The sequence below is a fragment of the Balaenoptera musculus genome, chromosome 7, assembly GCF_009873245.2.
Source record: "Balaenoptera musculus isolate JJ_BM4_2016_0621 chromosome 7, mBalMus1.pri.v3, whole genome shotgun sequence".
Taxonomy (NCBI): Eukaryota; Metazoa; Chordata; class Mammalia; order Artiodactyla; family Balaenopteridae; genus Balaenoptera; species Balaenoptera musculus.
In genome coordinates, this window is record NC_045791.1 from 94,373,666 (window position 1) to 94,392,171 (window position 18,506).

Consider the following 18,506-nt stretch of genomic DNA (forward strand, 5'->3'; position numbering starts at 1 on the left):
TTTCCGTAACGTGGATGTAGAGCTGGAAGGAAAACAAGGGTGTCATTCAGCCTGGTGGAGGCGGGCAGGGAGTGGTCCTTGTGTAAGAGGGATTCCCTCACCCCCTGGAGCCTCTCTCAGACAGCTGGGAAGTTTCATGTCACATCTAACCCACTCCCTCGTGCTGTCAGCTAAGCACAGAGTTAAAGAGCTTGGCCACAGCACCTTCTGAGTAGGACCTCTTTCCTGTCCTTTCGTCACGTTGGATTTCTCTGTCACGGTCTTCTCTGCTGTTACAGTGCAGTTCTCCATCATATTGGTCCTTAGCCCACTGTGAAGTCACGTGGAGCGTGAAGGGAGAGCCCCATGAACCCCTGAGTCTAATCCTGCCACACTCGTGGCAAATTGATTTTTCTCCCACATTTTGCACGCATGCACTCACACACCCTCCCACCACCTTAACTGGCCTCTTTCTTAGAAATCTTTCCTCACTTCATCTCTTACTCTACCTCCCAGACGTCCAACACGCTGACGTGGGCCCTGTACCATCTTTCAAAGAACCCAGAGATCCAGGCGGCCCTGCATGAGGAAGTGGTGGGCATGGTGCCCGCCGGGCAGGTGCCCCAGCACAAGGACTTTGCCCACATGCCCCTGCTCAAAGCTGTGCTTAAGGAGACCCTGCGGTAGGATGCTGTCCCCGGGAGCAAGGGTCTGTGTGTGGACGAGGACTCAGAGACAGGACTGGGAGTGGGGGCTGGTGGGCTGCGGCCAGGGCCAGGGATGAGATGGGAAGAGGGGCCTGGGGGACCAGAGGGGTGTGGCCGAGGGGGTGGGCACTCTGCCCCTCCCTGGATCCAGAGGCAGATCTGCACTTTCTTTTACCTGCAGCCTCTATCCTGTGGTCCCCGTGAACTCCCGGGTCATCACGGACAAGGAAATTGAAGTTGGTGGCTTCCTCTTCCCCAAGAATGTGAGTAGGGCTAGAGAGCCAGGGTTCCCAGGGGGACCCTGCAGCCCTCTGCTGATGTGCTACCCATTCTTTGTCTGCAGACCCAGTTTGTGTTCTGCCACTATGTGGTGTCCCGGGACCCTTGCATCTTCCCTGAGCCGGACAGCTTCCAGCCCCAACGTTGGCTGAGGAAGAAGCAGCCTGATGCCCTCAGGGCCCAACACCCATTTGGCTCTGTGCCCTTTGGTTACGGGGTCCGGGCTTGCCTGGGCCGCAGGATTGCAGAACTGGAGATGCAACTGCTGCTGACAAGGGTGAGTGGGGAGAGACAGGAGGGCTGTGCGGGCCAGGGGTGCTGAAGCAGGTGGGAGGCACGGGGTGGGAGCATGCGGAGGAGGGCGGTGGATGGAGGTCACAGACTCTAATCGCCCGTGTGCCTTTTCCTTCCCAGCTGATCCAGCAGTACGAGGTGGCCCTGGCCCCTGAGACGGGGGAGGTGACAAGTGTGGCTCGAATCGTGCTCGTTCCCAATAAGAAGGTGGGCCTGCGTTTCCTGCAGAGACAGAGCTGAGCCCCCTTCCCACCCTCCCTGGCACATGAAGAAGGAGAGGAAGGGGCTGCCAGGTGCCAGAGGTTGGAGAAACTCAGTGTACTTCCTGTAGAACCCTGAGCTTTTGCCACTTTCATCATTTTGAGCATCTCCCTCTCAGATAAAAAGCCACCTCCATGGCACATTGCTAACCTTGGGGAAAATATAGAATAAAGGGGTTTTTATTCATAATTGGAGACCTTTGTGATTCTTTTTGACAACCCAGCATCTGAACCTCTTTCTGTGTTTGGGGAACACCCTCTCCCCACTTAGGAAACCTGGTGGGAGGCAGAACTGCCTCCCTTCGTGGAAGCTGAGCATGCCATATGCTTTCCCAGACCTCACAGAGAAGCCTTAGCTTCACCTGGCATTGGCTGAGGCCCTGCCCAAGTAGAAGCTGCAGAGCCATTCCCCAGGCACCGAGAGGACACCCTCTTTTGAATAGAAAGTGCTTAGATACAGACAGTGACATGCTATAAAAATGGTCAGAAGAGCTCTAGGCCAGGCCTACAGGAGTGACTCTAGGGACACCACTGGGGGGCTGATCAGTCTGGAAAGCCCCGTGTTGGCCACACTCAGGAGGATGAGAGTTGGGAAGCTCTCACTACAACTATTGGTCCCAGAGCTACTCCATGTCCCCCAGGTCTATGCTGACTAAAGAAAAAATGAAAAGATGCCCCCTCCTCCCAACTACCCCGACAACAGAAAGAACAGGAGCAGCAGAGGGTGGTCTCTGTCTTACGACCACCTTCCAAATCTCTCACGTACAACTGAAAGGTGGAGCTAAGTCCCACCTGGAACTCTAGCTTCAAGAGAGTCTGGGGATTGTAGTTTTTAACTTTCCAGCCTCTTCAGTACAGGAAGCCAACAAGAAGGAAAGTGGGTTGGCATCGAGATCCAGTGTACCACAACACCAGCCTGAAAAGTCAACAAATCCCAGCCTCAAGGAGGCCCAGCCCCAGTGGGAAATTTCTGCTGAGTCATAGAGAACTAAAGTAGAATTTCTTCTGTCTGTGGGGATTTGAGTTTGAGCCTATTAAAAAAAATCACGTCATCGCCCTGATTAAAATCCTTCCATGGCTCCCCTCAGTCCTGAGGCAAAGTCCTAAGTGGCTTAGAAGACTCGTGTTCTGGCTCCCTGCCCTCCACACTTCCCTATCCCCCCTCCACCCTTCCACAGCTGAGCCCACATTCCTTGTATTTCCCTGAGCACGTTATGCTCTTCCCGGCCTCAATACTTTGTACTTAATGTCTGCTGTCCTTGGAACACCCTCTTCACCAACTGGCCTGTCGTCTCACAGAACTTGCTCTTCCTCAAGACTCAGCTCAAATGTCACCGCCTCTGCAAAGCCTTCCCTGACCTCTCTGGGTGAGCGCGAGCACTTCCTCTCGTGCCCTCCCCCCTCCCCTAGAACCGAGCGCTCAGCCTGTTCACCGTGTCGCCCGACTGTCTCCCCAGCCAGCTGGGAACCCCCCGGAGGGCATAATCCCAATGTCTAACTCTGTGTCTAGCACAGAGTTAATAAAGGTAATGCATACGTGTTTGTTGAATGAGATTGGAATAGGAGGAAGGGAAGGGAAGGAGAGGGGGAAGATACAGAGCTTTCCATATTGAGAAGAGAAACCTGGAGGGAATTGGGCACGATGCCTGATTATAAGGCCATGGCTCTCGAACCCACCTGTGCAGGGGTTCACTGTAAGAGCTCTTTATAAATGTAGAGGACGGGGGCTGGGCACCAAGGGTGCTAGGATGTCTGTCACAGAGTCAACCAGGGCAGACTGCTGCCTTTCCCAGCGTGCTGCTCCTCAGACCACCAAGGGTCAGCTGCCCAAGCCATGTGAACGCCTCAGTGCTGGCACGTTGGGTGGCGGGAAGTCTGTGTGATGTGGCTTGGGATTGAGGTTTTGTAGAGCTGTCCAAGAGTGTCAGTGTCCACGGTCTGCAGCTCAGTTTATGAATTTATAGGCTAATCTCACATCAAAATCTGTGAAGATCTTGTATATCCATAGGCTAGAATATTATTCAGCCATAAAAAACGAATGAAGTACTGAGTCATGCTACATCATGGATGAACCTTGAAAACATTATGTTAATGAAGGAAACCAGACACAAAAGACCACATCTTGTATGATTCCACTGACATGAAATGTCCGGAATAGGCAAACCCACAGAGACAGAAAGTAAGTTAGTGGTTGCCGGGAGAATGGGGAGTGATTTTCAATGGATATGCAGTTTCTTTGGGATGACAAGTGTGTTCTGGAATTACTGGTGATGGTTGCACAACTTTGTGAATATACTAAATACCACTGAATTATACACACTGAAAGAGTGAATTTTATGGTATGTGAGTTATATCTCAATTTTAAAAATCTATGAAGATCAGTTTGGTAAGATTATTGTAGAAATAGCTGCCAATGGAAGCCATACCTCCAGAGGCGCCACAGGAAATTGTGAAGCAGCAGTGCCCTGCTGTGCATCTGCAGGGCCTAAAATCCAGTCTCTAATCAGAAATCAGCAATGCAGAACTGAAACAAGAGCTCAGAGGACTGGTGAAGCAATGATGTCCTTGTGAGGATTAATCAAAGAGCAGGCTATATCCCCTTACGTTTTGATGAGGTGTAGCCACAACCTCAGAGGCTCCCCACCAAAAGTGACAAGCGGCAAGTTGTGTTCTAAAAGATATGAGCCGAAGAGCTATTAACGCAGCTATGAAACCTTGCCCAGAGGTTGCTACCAGAAAGCTCACAGACACAGCTCTGGGAAGAAAAGAGTCAAAGACTCCTACTCAAAACAGAGAAAAGGGACTTCCCTGGTGGCGCAGTGGGTAAGAATCCGCCTGCCAATGCAGGGGACACAGGTTCGAGCCCTGGCTCGGGACGATCCCACATGCCGCGGAGCAACTAAGCCTGGGCGCCACAACTACTGAGCCCGTGCTCTAGAGCCCGCAAGCCACAACTACTGAAGCCCGCGCACCTAGAGCCTGTGCGCCTAGAGCCCGTGCTCCGCAACAGAAGCCACCGCAATGAGAAGCCCGTGCACCGCAACGAAGAGTAGCTCCCGCTCGCCGCAACTAGAGAAAGCCCGTGCGCAGCAACGAAGAGTCAACACAACCAAAAATAAAATAAATTAAATAAATTGATTTAAAAAAAAACCAGAGAAAAACAAAATACAGCATGGTCAAAGAGGTTTTCTCTTTATACCTGAGGTTCCTTAAAAAAAATTTTAAGATATTTATTGAAATATACCTACAGAAAAACGAATATGCCGTAAGTGTACAGGCAGTTCTTCTGCTTATCTTGGGAGTTGAAAATGGCCTCTGTCAGTTTATTTTCCATCACATTGCCTGGACAAGACATTTAATGCAAATGGAAAAACTTACTTTCTTTGGCAATGATTCATTCAAATACATGTAATAGCTGTAGGACACAATATTGTAAATCAACTATGCTTTAATTTTTTTAAAAAAACCCAAGGTTTAGAAAACACACACACAGATAGCTGCAGGATGGATGTGATGTAATACGTGGGCTCTTTCCCTTGCAACCCTCTCTCTGGAGAGTGAAAGCATCAGCCCTGGTTTGAGGGTTGGCCTAAAGGCCATCAGTGGCCAGTGATGGGGTGCATTTCCAGGGTCTGGGGGCTCAGGAACTCTGGACTGCCCCTGTAAGTCACAGTGCAGGGATGTCACAGTGAGGCTCCCTAATAACCCACCTGACTGTATAAGGAAAGAAGAATAGGATTTAGGATAATCGCAGAAGAGTAGACATTAATTCAGCACAGCAGCTACATCTTTCACTGAAAAGAATGTGTACATCTTGTTACTCCTAATTCCAGCTAATTTGAATTTGTTGGCCAAATTAGGATCCATGTTTCTGGGTACGACTTTGAGAAAACAGCTTGCCTTCTTAAACACTATGCAGCACCCCTGGGAATAAAAATAGAGTAGCCAGTGTTTTCTGGCTATCCACATGCTCATGTTTTATAGAACTTTTAGCCCTGAATGTATTTTGGCTTGGTAATATCAGTTTATTTTCAGGTCATTATTTATGACTCCACTTTTTTTCCCCAAACTTAATCACTAGTTTTATTCATGTGTTTCATTGTTTGGTTTTTCTTTCTTTTTTTTTTTTTTACACCTTTATTGGAGTATAATTGCTTTACAATGGTGTGTTTTAGTTTCTGCTGTATAACAGAGTGAATCCCCTATACGTATACATATAACCTCATATCCCCTCCCTCTTGCGTCTCCCTCCCACCCCTCTAGGTGGTCACAAAGCACCGAGCTGATCTCCCTGTGCTGTGCGGCTGCTTCCCACTAGCTATCTGTTTTACATTTGGTAGTGTGTATATGTCAGTGCAACTCTCTCACTTCATCCCATCTTACCCCTCCCCCTCCCCGTGTCCTCAAGTCCATTCTCTACATCTGTGTCTTTCTTCCTGTCCTGCCCCCAGGTTCTTCAGAACCATTTTTTTTTTTTTTTTTTAGATTCCACATATATGTGTTAGCATACGGTATTTGTTTTTCTCTTTCTGACTTACTTCACTCTGTATGACAGACTCTACGTCCATCCACCTCACTACAAATAACTCAATTTCATTTCTTTTTATGGCTAATATTCCATTGTATATACGTGCCACATCTTCTTTATCCATTCATCTGCTGATGGACACTTAGGTTGCTTCCATGTCCTGGCTATTGTAAATAGTGCTGCAGTGAACATTGCGGTACATGTCTCTTTTTGAATTGTGGTTTTTTCAGGGTATATGCCCAGTAGTGGAATTGCTGGGTCATATGGTAGTTCTATTTTTAGTTTTTTAAGGAACCTCCATACTGATCTCCATAGTGGCTGTATCAGTTTACATTCCCACCAACAGTGCAAGAGGGTTCCCTTTTCTCCACACCCTCTCCAGCATTTATTGTTTGTAGATTTTTTGATGATGGCCATTCTGACTGGTGTGAGGTGATAACCTCATTGTGGTTTTGATTTGCATTTCTCTAATGATTAGTGATGTTGAGCATCCTTTCACGTGTTTGTTGGCAATCTGTATATATTCTTTGGAGAAATGTCTATCTAGGTCTTTTGCCCATTTTTGGATTGGGTTGTTTGTTTTTTTGATATTAAGCTGCATGAGCTGCTTGTATATTTTGGAGATTAATCCTTTGTCAGTTGCTTCGTTTGCAAATATTTTGTCCCATTCTGATGGTTGTATGACTCCACTTTTAATATGCATGTCTAATAAAAACTTGTTCAATTGTCTTCACGGAATGGACTGTACATGACATTGTACTGAATTCTTCCGCATTTAAGGATGTTTGAAAGAAGAGTAGTGAGAATACTAACAAATCATATATCTTTTATGTTGTGCCATTACTCAGCCAGTGCTTCTTGTAGATCTTGGTCATAACAAATTATAGATAGACCCAATAATGTGACAAATGATTTTACTAATCATGAGAACGAGGCATTCTTATTTCTTAGCACGCCGTCATGCTCATCACGTGTTAGTAATTGTAAATCTCTAGTTTCTACAGAAAATAAATACAGTTGCCCAGGTCCCATGCCCAAGTCAGGAAACTAGTATTTCTAGGAATGGAGGCCCTGGAATTTGCATTTTATAAAGCTTCCCAGGTGATCCTGTTGCACATCCAGGGTTGAGAACTACTGAGAGGGTAGGGAGAGGAGAGACGCGTGATGCTAAGGAGGCTATGGAAATCTAGCCCGAAGGCCACAGAACCTCGGAGGGGCCCCGGAGGCCAGGGGAGGAGTTGGACAAATGATGCCGGGAGAACTTGATCAGAACAGGTTCACGCGCATGAGCAGACAGGACAGCAGGGCGGGGTTTCACTCTTTCATTCTGCGCTTGGGTGGGAGTGGTTGCAGTTCCCATGGCAACTCTTGGCCTCTCTTCCAGCAGCCATGGCGGGAGGGCTGGGCAGGAGCTGAGGGCTGGGCTGTGGTCAGAGCAGGGCGTCTGAGGCAGGAGGGTAGTACAGTCCCTCACAGAAGGGCCTGAGGGGGCAAACTGCTGGGTCCTCTGGATGGGGGGGTTGTTCAGGAGGGTGGAAACTTACCTGTTTTCAAGGGGAGCAGCAGGGGAAAGAGTGCTTTCCTCAGGCTGCCCTTTCCACCGACAGCCTGTGCTGTGACAGCTGAACTACTGTTCACACAAAGAGCCACCTGGGACACCGCCTCGAAGACACCCTGCTACACTTTGCTTAGAGCCAGTGGAGACAGCCCACCCCAGGCTCCCCAAGGACACTATCACTTGAGACAGTCCTGAGGGCACCCCCATCCCATCCTCCCACTTGAACCCAGGACCTTCCCAGGTAGGGCCAGAGCAGAGCCAGCACTGACCTATTGGTTACGGCACAACTGGAAACAGAAGTTGAGTGCCTGTGAGAAAATGCCTTCACTTACTGCCTGACTCATCAAGCACAGATGGCCCCACTCTGTTGGTCTGTGAGGTAAACGGGGTAGATCACATTTTAGAAATATTAACCTACCCTCTCCCCCTTGAACAGCAGATCTGCAGTGTCCATTATCACAGGGGAGGGGTGACACAGCAGAAGCCCAGTCTTGGCTTTGGAATTTCAAAAGCCTGACTCAACAGGGTAGGTAGCAAGAACTCAAGACGTGGACAATGGATTTGGAAGACTATATGATGGGTTAGAGAAAAAGGTCCCCTCTTTCCCTACTGCGTAAAGATTCCACAGGCTGCTGGGTATTGGGGAAGCAAAGAGACTGTAGACATTTGGGGGGGCCCCGAGAAAAGGGTCCTGACAAGGGAGCTGTGTCTGAAGTGAGAGGGGAGTATGACAAATACCCTAGAAAGGTTTGGAGATGATAAGGGTAGAAGAGCCCTGGGCCCCATGTTTCCTGTGTAGAGGCTGGGAAAACAGCAAAACACAGGGTAGACCAGACCACTTGCTGTCTTGTCTCAGCAGATGGGCTTGGGATAGCCCCACAGAGCTTCCTAAAGTCCAGAGGGGTGCAGGGCCAGGAGCTAGAATGTCCCTATGCCCCAGGAGCAGGCAGGCTCAAAGAGGCTTCATGGTAGGGAGTGAGGGAGCACCTAGAAGGGGCCATGCCCACCGGTGACCAACCAAGTGACCACCACATGGGAATGGGGATGTTTCAGCAGGTGCTGGCACGGGTGGATGATGATGGCTGAGGAACAAAGTCTTACACCACTTAAAGCCTCCCCCCGTCACCGAACTTAACTGCCAGAAAAGGTGGGAGGGGAACCCCAAATTGGCTGAGACTAATTTCTGCAACCTGGTAAAATGGAGTTCATAATAGAAATTACATTTAGTGTTAGAAAAATTAAGTTACGTTTCCTACAGATTAGAGTTTGTGGACTGAGTTGTACCCACTATGTAAGTAACTAACATTTTCTTTCGAGTTTTGCTGTAAATAAAAGATGAAAAAGAAATTTCGGTGGAATAACACTCCACAAGCAAAAGAAACGCCACTTGCAGTGTTTGTCAATTACAGATTTTCCTTCGGGTGTCACTGAATTCAGAAAGGACAGGGATCTTGCCGCAGGTTCAGATCAAATGACCATAGCATTTTCTGAGTGAAAGTTATAAAATCTAAGTTCATGGGCTGTTCTTTTTCTTTTTGTTTTCTCCACGGTTCATCCTCAGTGATCCAAACACAGGCCCTCCCTGGGGACTGAGAACACTGCTTGCTGGTGAGAGCTAAGGATGAGAAAGGAGGGGGGACCCCACTCCAACAGGCAGCTCTACAAAACTGCTGCTCTGTGAGGACCCACAGGCAGCCCTGAAATGCAATGCTGGGGGAGCAGGAGGGCAGTGGCAAAGTTGTGAGGAACCACTAGGGCAGTTTCCATGGGGGAAGCACAGCTGGGACTCCCAGGAGCTGGGGGCACGGGTGCCAGGTAGTCCAGAAGCCGAGGAATCCAGAACCCCTTCCTGAACCCATGGACTGAGGGCTCTCCACCCCACCGGGGCCAGGTAGGGGGAGAGCAGTGTGGGTGGCACAAATCAGTCAGCCCTGGGGTAATCCTAGTGCCTCTGGTTCAGAGAGCTCCAGGCTTGACTCAGCTGTTCTTAATTTCATCATTCCATGGTAGACCAGGCATTCCCGAGGGCTTCTGGGAGCACAGGCAGGGCAGGGGCAATCGGGGAGGGCTGGAGAAGCCTGTGAGGGAAAGAGAAAGGAAGATTAAATGGGGAGGGGAGGTTGCCTTTCCAATAGGGGAACCTCAGTCCTGCCATCCTTGCTAAGCAGGTGGAATCTGCACCTCCACCCTCTGCAAACCCCTAGCAAACGTGCTACCAGGAAAGAGTCTGAGATCATGTCAAACTGACTGCGATGAGTACTTCGAGAGAAGCTCTCTCCTTTCAGCCTTAGTTCTTACCAAGTGTGGAAATTCCATCCAGCCCAGGTTTAGTAACTGGCTTCCTTCCAGTGGAAGTCCAAGCAGGTGGGAATTGAATTGTGAAAGGGCAGGTCAATCTCCTGGGAGCCCCTGAAGTCACATCACTGCCTTGTCTTTACCCCAGCCCCTGTCCACCCCTCTTATGAGGGCCTCCATCACCTCAGCTGAGAATGGGACAAAGCAGTGGCCCCGCAGTGAGTCCTGACACTTGTAGTTTTCACGAGGCTGCTCAGCTCTGAACTGGGCCACTCCCATCCTCAGGGGGGCCCCAATCTGAGATCTGGGCGCCCGGGGAGACTGAGGGGCTGGAGCTGAGGTCAATGGCCCAGGGCAGAGCCTACCTGAACAAGAGCCGAACCAGCAAATGGGGGGTGGGGGGAGGTGAACGCCGAGTCCCCGGCTCCCTTCGCTGGCTTCCGGGTGTGGAAGGTGGCCTAAGAGTGAAGACTCTGATGTTCTCAGGCCCCAAGGGCGTCGATGCCAGCAGGGCTCAGCACCAGAGCCTGAAGGATGTCGGAGAGGGACACCACACCCAGGAGGTGCTGGGTCTCATCCACGAGCACCAGCCGGTGCACCTGTGGGTCCACAGAGGCTCAGTGAGGGGGCAGTGCCCTGTGGCTACGGCAGCCAACGAGGTTGGCACTGAGAATTAGGGGCAAACAATTTAACATAACCGGGGGGGCAAGAGAGTGTCTCCTAGAAACCAGTTAGCGGCGGCTCTGCCTGCCCTAGGGTGGTCAGCTGGCTGCAGCCCTTGGCCCGAGGGCCCCAACGACAGGACCAGTCGCCGGCCAGTGTGGACACCAAGAGCTTGGCCATGAGATGGGAGGACAGGGCAGGTGCCCGATGGATAGGGCTAGCTGAAGCTGCTCATGAGAAGGGCTGGGCGCCACGTGTTGGGAGCATGTACGAAGGGGTGTGGGTACCTGCTCCCGGACAATCCGGTCAATGACTTCCCCCAAGGTCTCGTGGGGCTGGCAGGAAATGACTTCCTCCAGACACAGTGTCCTCTGCTTCAGTGCTTCTCCCACACTCACATCCAGGTCGTTGTATGTTTGTTGGGCTGCCAGGTGCTGGGCAGGAGGGAGAACCGCTCTTAATCAGCCCTCGGCCAGGCTCCAGCCCCACAGATATCTCCCTCTATACACTTGTAAAGGCCCCCCTGGTCCACAGATGCCCCCCCCCGCATCGATCCCCACACCTCAGCCTCCCTGTGGCACCCCCAGCTCCCCTCCATCTCCCCAGACACTTACAATCACATCAAAGCGGGAGTAGAGGCCCACGACCTGTCCTGCAGGGGTTGGGGGGCCGGGGAGGAAGGTGAGAGAAAGGGGAGAGGTTTAGGTCAGAACCAGGATGCTGTGTAAGGGCCCGGGGCGGGCTTGCGGAGTGAACTCCTCAACATCCTCCCCACCCCCAGGCTACTGGCTTTATAATGAGGCATCAGGCTGCCACCACCCTGAACCCACAGATCAAACAGTAGCGCAGAGAGAGACACCTGATATCATGCCTCCTGATGTGACAAAATATGAGTACATGGCATCCCCTGTGAAATATTCTAGCCTCAATGTATAGCCTGGGGACTTCCCGGGTGGCTCAGTGGTTAAGAATCCGCCTGCCAATGCAGGGGACACGGGTTCAAGCCCTGGTCCGGGAAGATCCCACATGCCGCGGAGAAACTAAGCCCATGTACCACAACTACTGAGCCTGTGCTCTAGAGCCCGTGAGCCACAACTACTGAGCCCGTGTGCCACAACTACTGAAACCCGCACGCCTAGAGCCCATGCTCCGCAACAAGAGAAGCCACCGCAATGAGAAGCCCGCACACCACAACGAAGAGTAGCCCCCGCTCGCCACAACTAGAGAAAGCCTGCGTGCAGCAACGAAGACCCAACACGGCCAAAAATAAATAAATTAACTAAAAAAAATAATGTATAGCCTGAATCTGATCGAGCCTTTAGATCTAATTTCCAGTTTACAGGAAACACAGGAAGAGAGGAACAATGTACAGGCCAACTGCAGAAAACAGAAAAATCTCTGGAAGTGGGACGTTCTACAGGACAATAGACCCAGGCTTCTCATCATCAACGTCATGAAAATTAAGTGGGGAGGGAACTGTTCTAGATTAAAAGAGACTTAAGGGACAAAAGAAGCAAATTCAAAGCATAGACCTTAATTAGATCTTGATTTGAACAAATCAACTATAAAAAAAAGATATTCTTGGGGAAAATGGGGAAATGGAAGTAGGATTGAATGTTAGACAACATTAATAAATTATTCATAATTTTGTTAGGTGATATAGGAAACATACTTATTTTAAGAGATTCAGATGAAGTGTTAAGGGGTGAAATGACATGATTCTATAATATAATTTACTTTAAATTACTTCAGTGAAAAAAAAAGAACTGGTTAATGGCAATGTGTTAACAGTAGTTAATCCGGGTGGATAGGTGGGGTTTGTTATAGAGTTTTTTCTACCACTTTCATACATTTGAAATTTTTCATAACCAAAAAATAGGTTAAAACACTTCTTGATATTCAGCTTCATTATGGTGATTTTTAACTTTGAAGCAGTTTACAGCCATGGTTCCTTTAACCCTTTTTCAGAGCAAGAAATTGAGGTCTGGCTCAGAGAGGCTAAGTAACTGATCCAAGGCTCAAAGCAGGCAGAGACTTCTAGCCCTGACTCCATCCTGGGTCGCGAGCTGATGTCACATAGACCCCTGCTCCCCACAGTTCCACCCCAGCCAGAGCCCCCATCTTGGGTGTAGGTACCAGCTTCGTTGACCACAGGCAGTGCAGACACGCGCCTGTCCACAAAGATGTCCAGTGCGGTCAGGATGGGTGCCGTTTCTAGCACCATGGCCAAGTCTCGGAACGTGCCAATGCCCACATCTTGGATGGTGCGGGAGAGGAAGGAGGGCCCGGGCAGCAGGGTTCCCTGCTTGGGTTGGGGACAGGTAGGGATAAGGGTGGAGTAGCCCCCAGAGGGCTCCCAGCTGCTCCCTCCCCAGTCCCTAGGGCTGAAGACTTCTCTGCCCCTCCGGTCTCCCCCTGAGGCTGTGCCCGGCTCACAAAGATGTGCAGGAACTTGAGCAGCCGCTTGTGTGTGAGGATGTGGAGCACAGCGCCTGAGACTGGGTCCAGGACCGGCAGGCGGTGGATCCGGTTCTTGATGAGGGTATAGACGGCTTCGAACAGGCTGCAGAAGTGGGAGCAGTGAGCCTGGGGCAGCCTGGAGAGAGATGCCCTTCATCCCAGCCCCCAGAAAGGAGGACAGGGTGCCAAGGCTGCCTTGTCCGCAGTTTGCCAACGGTGAGCCCGTGAGTTCAGAACTGAGGAGCTGGGGAAGGGGTCTGTGCTGGGCAAGCAGGCTCAAGTGGGTGGCTGGGGACGCTTACCTGTCACTGGGAGAGATGGAGACCAGAGGCTTGAAGCAGCCTTGAAGGTAAATCTCTGCAGGAAAAACTGGAGTCAGGGCAAGGGAACTGGCCACCCTGCCTCACCCAGCAGCCCCCAGCTCCGCGGGTCCCCTGGGCTCCCTATTACCTTTTCCCTGCTCCCCCCAGGAAATCCCCACCGCCCATTCTATACCCGAGGTCCTTAGCCCTACCCTCACCCTCACACCCTCTGCCCCTTTGCCCACTCACCCCTCCAGGTCTCAATCTTATGATCTTCAATCTCATAGATCTGGACCTAGAACATCAACAGAACTCCTGAAGTCAGACTTGGGCTCCCTGAACTCCCTCCACCCCAGCACAGATGGGTGCCGCCAGAACCCCAGCCCACTCCTCACCAGGGGGGACCTGTAATAGCGGTGCAGCACCAAGATGAAGTCTGTGATGGTCAGCATCCCTGCGGGGTGGGAGAGGGGGAACGGGGGTCAGCCTGGGCCTTGTGGTGGAAGGCAGGCTGAGGGCTCAGCCCCCCTCCCCCACCCGGCCAGTGTCCTCGGACTGAGACAAAAGTGGGGTTTCGGAAAGAGGAGAGTAGGGCAGCCCGTCCCGTGCCTGAGAAATGGGGTTCTCCCTTTTATGCTTCCCCCGTAATTTCTCTCCTTTCCTCCCCATTTTTTCTTTTCTCCGCATTTCTTCCTCTTCCTTTTCTCTTTTGCTACTTAGCACCTATGACATGGGACCACGGGGTAGCAGAGCTGGAGGGGTCAGCTGGTCACAGCTATCCCACAGATGGGGTCTCCCGGCTGGCACATTTCCCCCACGCCAGGCCCCTGCTCGGCTCAGGCCTGTGGTGCGTCAGAGCTCAGCCCCAGAAATGCCCCACAAGTTCCCCCCTTTCCCTTCCCCACCACCTCTGCCTCCCCAGCCCCTTCTCACCCACAAAGCTCTGCTTCTTGCTGTCCCACAGAGGTGCCGCCCGGACGCCATTGGCCACCAGGGCGAAGAAGGCCTTCTTGATCTGAGCGCCGGGGAGAACAGTCAAGGGTGAGTTGCTCACTGGCCCTCAGAGCCCCCGTCCCAACCGGGGTCCTTCCACAGGGCCTTCTCCCGGGCCCTCCACTACACGAGCCTGCCTGCCACTCGACATGACCCTTGTCGGCACATTTGCTACAGAGATAAGGCCGCTGGTGGCCAGAGGCACTGAGGTGACCCCTTACCAGGCACACCAGGGTGTAGGAAACTAACAGTGTTTCTACACCAAAGTCATATGTGTACAGATACACACAGGATAGTTTTTGCTAATCTAAGAAGTACTAGAGGTGTAATTATTTATATGATATGTACGAGACATTTTTTTCTAAATAAATTTTACATTGACTCATTTTGGCTTCATCCTAAACAATATTATCTACACAGGTTGGTTGTATTTTTCTAATACATATCAAAATAAATACAAAACTAAATTAAATATATTTGTCTATATACTGCTAGAGTCAAATAGTGAACTGTGGACCATACATATACCCTGCTTCTTCTCTACACTACACACTGCTCTCCTATACGCGGCGAGAAGAAAGGGATCAGGTGTTTCGTAGCCTAGCCTAATGGAAGAGTGGGGACCAGAGCTCATCCTATTATTCTCTTTTCAAAGTTCCCCGCTCTTTGTCCTAAGCCACCCTGCAATGTTTTCCATACAATTCGGGGTGTGCAAAATGCTCCCTCTCATCCTGGGTTGGCCCAGGAGTCCTCTGAAACTTGTAGGGTAAAGCAGGCCTTCCTATCCCCATTTTAGAGATGAGCGAAGCACAAAGACCTACCCCAAACCCTATAGATACTGAGTTGCAGAGCTGGGATGACAATTAGGGGGTGTACACAGAGAGAAAAAGCCCTCCTCCGCCGGTCTCCATGGTGCTAAGAAGGAATTCTGGAAGGGGCCTGTAGCGGGGCAGGGCTGGCAGGGCATCCTGGGGGCTGTGAGGATGGAGGTGGGGCAGAGCTGCAGCCTCACCTGCAGCATGGTGTCGAAGATGACCAGCTTGGAGCTGGTTGCCATGGCATCGTAGCAGGTGTGCTCCTGCATGAAGTGCATGTAGACCTGAGCCCCTGGCTTCCGCAGCTCATCGTCCCAGCCCAGCCTGGGTAACAGTGCCTGCGGGGACGGGCATGGGGCCGGCCTCTCTTCCACCAGGCCAAGCTCATTGCCCCAGGCTGCTGTGGCTGAGAACTCTATGCCCAGATCCAGATCGTCTGCGCTGGAGCCGGAGGCTGAGGCTGCACAGTCAGCAGGGAGGATGTCCCGCTCTGCTGTGGGGGAGTCCACCCCAGCCAAGGGAGCAGCTTGGGTCCGGGGTGTGGCCTTGGGGAATGTGGCCTCCAGCCCGGTGGACTCAGCAGCTGGCCTGGACTGGAGACCTGTTCGGGGGGAGAGGACAGTAACTCCATCTTCCAAAGCACTTTCTCATCTGCTGTCTCCGTTCATCCTCACAGCAGCCTTGGGAAGCCTGGATGATGAGGCCCCCATTTTGCAGGTGAGAGAGCTGAGTCTCAGAGAGTCACACAGGATGGTGGCTCTGTCCTGAGCTGGCCAAGCTGGGCCCCTGGATCGGCAATGCAGTTGTCCTCTCCCATGTGGGGAGACTGAGGCCACACGATGTCATGTGTCTGTGTTATGGGGAGATCCAGGGCAGAGCCTGGCCCCAGGATCGGGGACTTCCCACTGCCCCCAGTCCCTTCTCGCCAGAACTGGCCTTGGCCTCACCTTCCCCCAGGTCTGGCGGCTCCCCTTCCTCTACATCCTCCTGCCTTGTCCATCTCGAGGCCTTGGTCCCCTGTTCCCCATGGCTTCTTTCTGAGCTGGTGGTCATGGCTGGTGACGGCCATGAAGTGCTATCTCCTTGCTCTAGGAAGCTCATCTCTGGAAGGGGGAATGGGGCCTGTTTGGTTAATGGGGAGTAACACAATAAAATCAATTCAAATGTTATGAACGATAATATTTAATATTTGCAAGCTTCCAAAGGGCTTTTCCACCAACATGTTTCTCATTCAAACCTCACAGCAATCTTATAAGGGAGGCATTATCATCCCTATTTCACTAACAAGGGACCTGAGATCAGAGAGGTTAGCAATTTGCCACAAATCACACAGCTAGTAAGTGATAAAGTCAGGAGGGTCCAAATCTTCAGACTCTAGATCCCCCCTTTCTTCTTCTGAAAGAGGAAGGAGGAGGTGAGGTAAAAGGCAGAAGAAGAAACAAAGAGGAACAAAGAAGGAAAAGGAGAGGAAGACAAAAGCCAGACTAGTAGAGTGAGGGAGATTGGGGGCCTAGAGACATGGGAGAAAAGGAAGTGGGAGAAGAGGCTGGGCCCAGGAGGAGGGGCAGCCCCACCTACCTTGATGCTCAGGTCCCACGAGGCTGCTCCAGGAGGGGGTCTGGGGGAGAAGAATGTCTGAAGGGGTGGGGAAAATGCCCTACGCTCTGAACCAAAGGGAGCTCCCCTTCCCACCACACACACACACACACACGCCACAAACACACACACACACAAACACCCACCCCACAAACACACATAAACACACACAACCTACCCAAACACTTATACGCACTCAGAAAGCCACATATTCAACACTTCCCAGACACACACAGAACCACATAGACTCACACAAAGAATATACACATGCAGACACCCTCATGCTCATATACAGAGAAAATCCTGGCCAAACACACCCACACGCACGCACACGCGCGCACATCCACGCGGTGGTGCGCTCTCGGCCCTCCGGCCTCAGCGGCTCCAGCTCCCGCCACCCCACCCCCGCCCCGTACCCCGGTACCCTGCGCAGCGCGGTCTCCAGCTCCGGCGGGCTCCATGAGCGAGTGCGCAGCACTGTATCTGGGCAGCACTATTCTGGGCCCGGCCCCTGGCACCCTGCCCTCCCGGATAAGGTTCTCTCTGATTGGGTGTCGGGCAGTGAGAAGGAAGGAGCCCACCCGCTCAGCTGCTCCAGCCCGGCAACCTGCTGGCCGGCGGGGAGGGGTGGGGCGCATGTGGAATCTCGATGCCTGGTCATGGGCTGCCTCCTGGGTTTCCGAGAACAGGAGAGAAGGACCCCGCTGTGAGGGCACTGGGGTGGGAGGAGGTGGGCTCTCAGAGTCCCGGGTTTCTTCTCTGAGGGCCTCTCTCATCTTTGTCAGGCGCCAAAGGAGGGAAAACAGAGGCGGGTTGAGCTTAAACTCTCTTCCTTTTACAGCTTCGGTCGTGGGTGGTGCTAGAGTTAGAAAGGGCAAGTTGCAGCTGGGAGGCTGGGGATAAGAGGTTTGTGGGTGGTCCCGGGAGAGTGGCCAATGTGTGTCCAGATGTCTCCATTTGAGTCCCAGGGGCCTGTCCCTCTCTTCGGTGGAGGAGTTGGAACTGGATGGTTAGGGCAGGTGGGGAGTTGTGAGAATCGCCTTGAAGGAGTGAGGTGGGCTTGCGCTTGTCTACAGTGTGAGAGACACCTATTTCTACCTGTGGAGGTACATCCAGGTGTGCAGAAGCCCCAGTGCCCCCATCCCGCTGTGTGTGCTGTCCCTACATCTCCTGGTGCCAACAGGATCCCAGCCGGCTCGGTGGCTGCCCACCCCCTTCCTTGGCATTCCTGGGGCCTGAGTCAACATCCAAATCAGGAATGCTGACCCAGCTGCTGCAGCTCCCCTCCCTGCCCCTCCCTTCCTCTCCTCCTTCCAGCCTCTTCCATCCCCGTCTCGCCATGGAGTGGACAGACAATAATGGGTTATTGGATTTCTCGCTGATTCAGTGAATGTATTTCCCATCATCCCTCAAAGCCCCTGTACTGCTTATGCGGACGGAGGAGGAGAGCAGAGCAGGGAAGGGGCTTGCCTTCCATGTGTCTTGGGTAGTACTGGGGGCAGATGCAGCTCTCCTTCTGCAGGGTCCCTGTGGCCTGTTCCTGTCTGGTCCCAGATGATGGAATATCAAAGGCACAACCAATGGGACACTTCAAATGGGGGAAAGATCACATGGACCATCCCTGGAGATATGCAGTGCCTCAGACCCGAAAAGCCCCACCCCCTTATGCTCCGGACCACCTTCACAGCCAAGCCAGATACACAACAGGTCCAGCTCACATCACTGCCTTCTCCTGCAATACCCCATTCTCCCCTCCACCTCAGATATGTTCCACCTA

General features: G+C 51.9%; 2 protein-coding genes across 10 annotated transcripts in view; one reads left to right on the plus strand and one right to left on the minus strand.

The window, feature by feature from the left end:
- The window catches only part of LOC118897921 (sterol 26-hydroxylase, mitochondrial), a 45,923-nt gene extending 44,214 nt beyond the window's left edge, over nt 1-1,709 (plus strand). The window contains exons 6-9 of the mRNA XM_036857558.1: nt 496-662; nt 868-949; nt 1,030-1,242; nt 1,380-1,709. Coding sequence (XP_036713453.1) covers nt 496-662; nt 868-949; nt 1,030-1,242; nt 1,380-1,499 — 582 coding nt within the window. The 3' untranslated portion in view covers nt 1,500-1,709. The remainder of the gene's footprint in view (nt 1-495; nt 663-867; nt 950-1,029; nt 1,243-1,379) is intronic.
- A 5,235-nt stretch (nt 1,710-6,944) lies between these two features.
- PRKAG3 (protein kinase AMP-activated non-catalytic subunit gamma 3) lies at nt 6,945-17,479 on the minus strand. Of its 9 annotated transcripts, none has more exons than XM_036858764.1 (14): nt 17,146-17,479; nt 16,712-16,751; nt 16,081-16,236; nt 15,331-15,734; nt 14,259-14,340; nt 13,721-13,779; nt 13,575-13,620; nt 13,326-13,380; nt 13,000-13,126; nt 12,700-12,865; nt 11,178-11,215; nt 10,851-10,997; nt 10,266-10,499; nt 6,945-9,683 (listed from the first exon to the last, which is right to left on the minus strand). In XM_036858764.1, exons 1-13 carry the CDS (start codon nt 17,365-17,367, stop codon nt 10,383-10,385), a joined length of 1,659 nt encoding a protein of 552 aa, XP_036714659.1. In that variant the 5' UTR covers nt 17,368-17,479; the 3' UTR covers nt 6,945-9,683; nt 10,266-10,382. The 9 variants fall into 9 exon arrangements, with proteins under 9 accessions (XP_036714659.1, XP_036714658.1, XP_036714667.1 ...); XM_036858763.1 differs by having other exon boundaries at nt 12,700-12,868; XM_036858772.1 differs by having other exon boundaries at nt 17,154-17,477.
- Nucleotides 17,480-18,506: the final 1,027 nt, after the last annotated feature.

What these genes read in the sequence shown, in the direction of transcription:
- PRKAG3 (XM_036858763.1), bottom strand. Translation starts at nt 17,367, where the DNA reads ATGCGCCCCACCCCTCCCCGCCGGCCAGCAGGTTGCCGGGCTGGAGCA. An exon ending in TAAGATTGAGACCTGGAGGG is followed by an intron (nt 13,381 to 13,574) that starts GTGAGTGGGCAA and finishes TTTTTCCTGCAG; the next exon opens with AGATTTACCTTCAAGGCTGC. An exon ending in GCCTGTGGTCAACGAAGCTG is followed by an intron (nt 11,216 to 12,699) that starts GTACCTACACCC and finishes CAACCCCTGCAG; the next exon opens with GACAGGTCGTGGGCCTCTAC.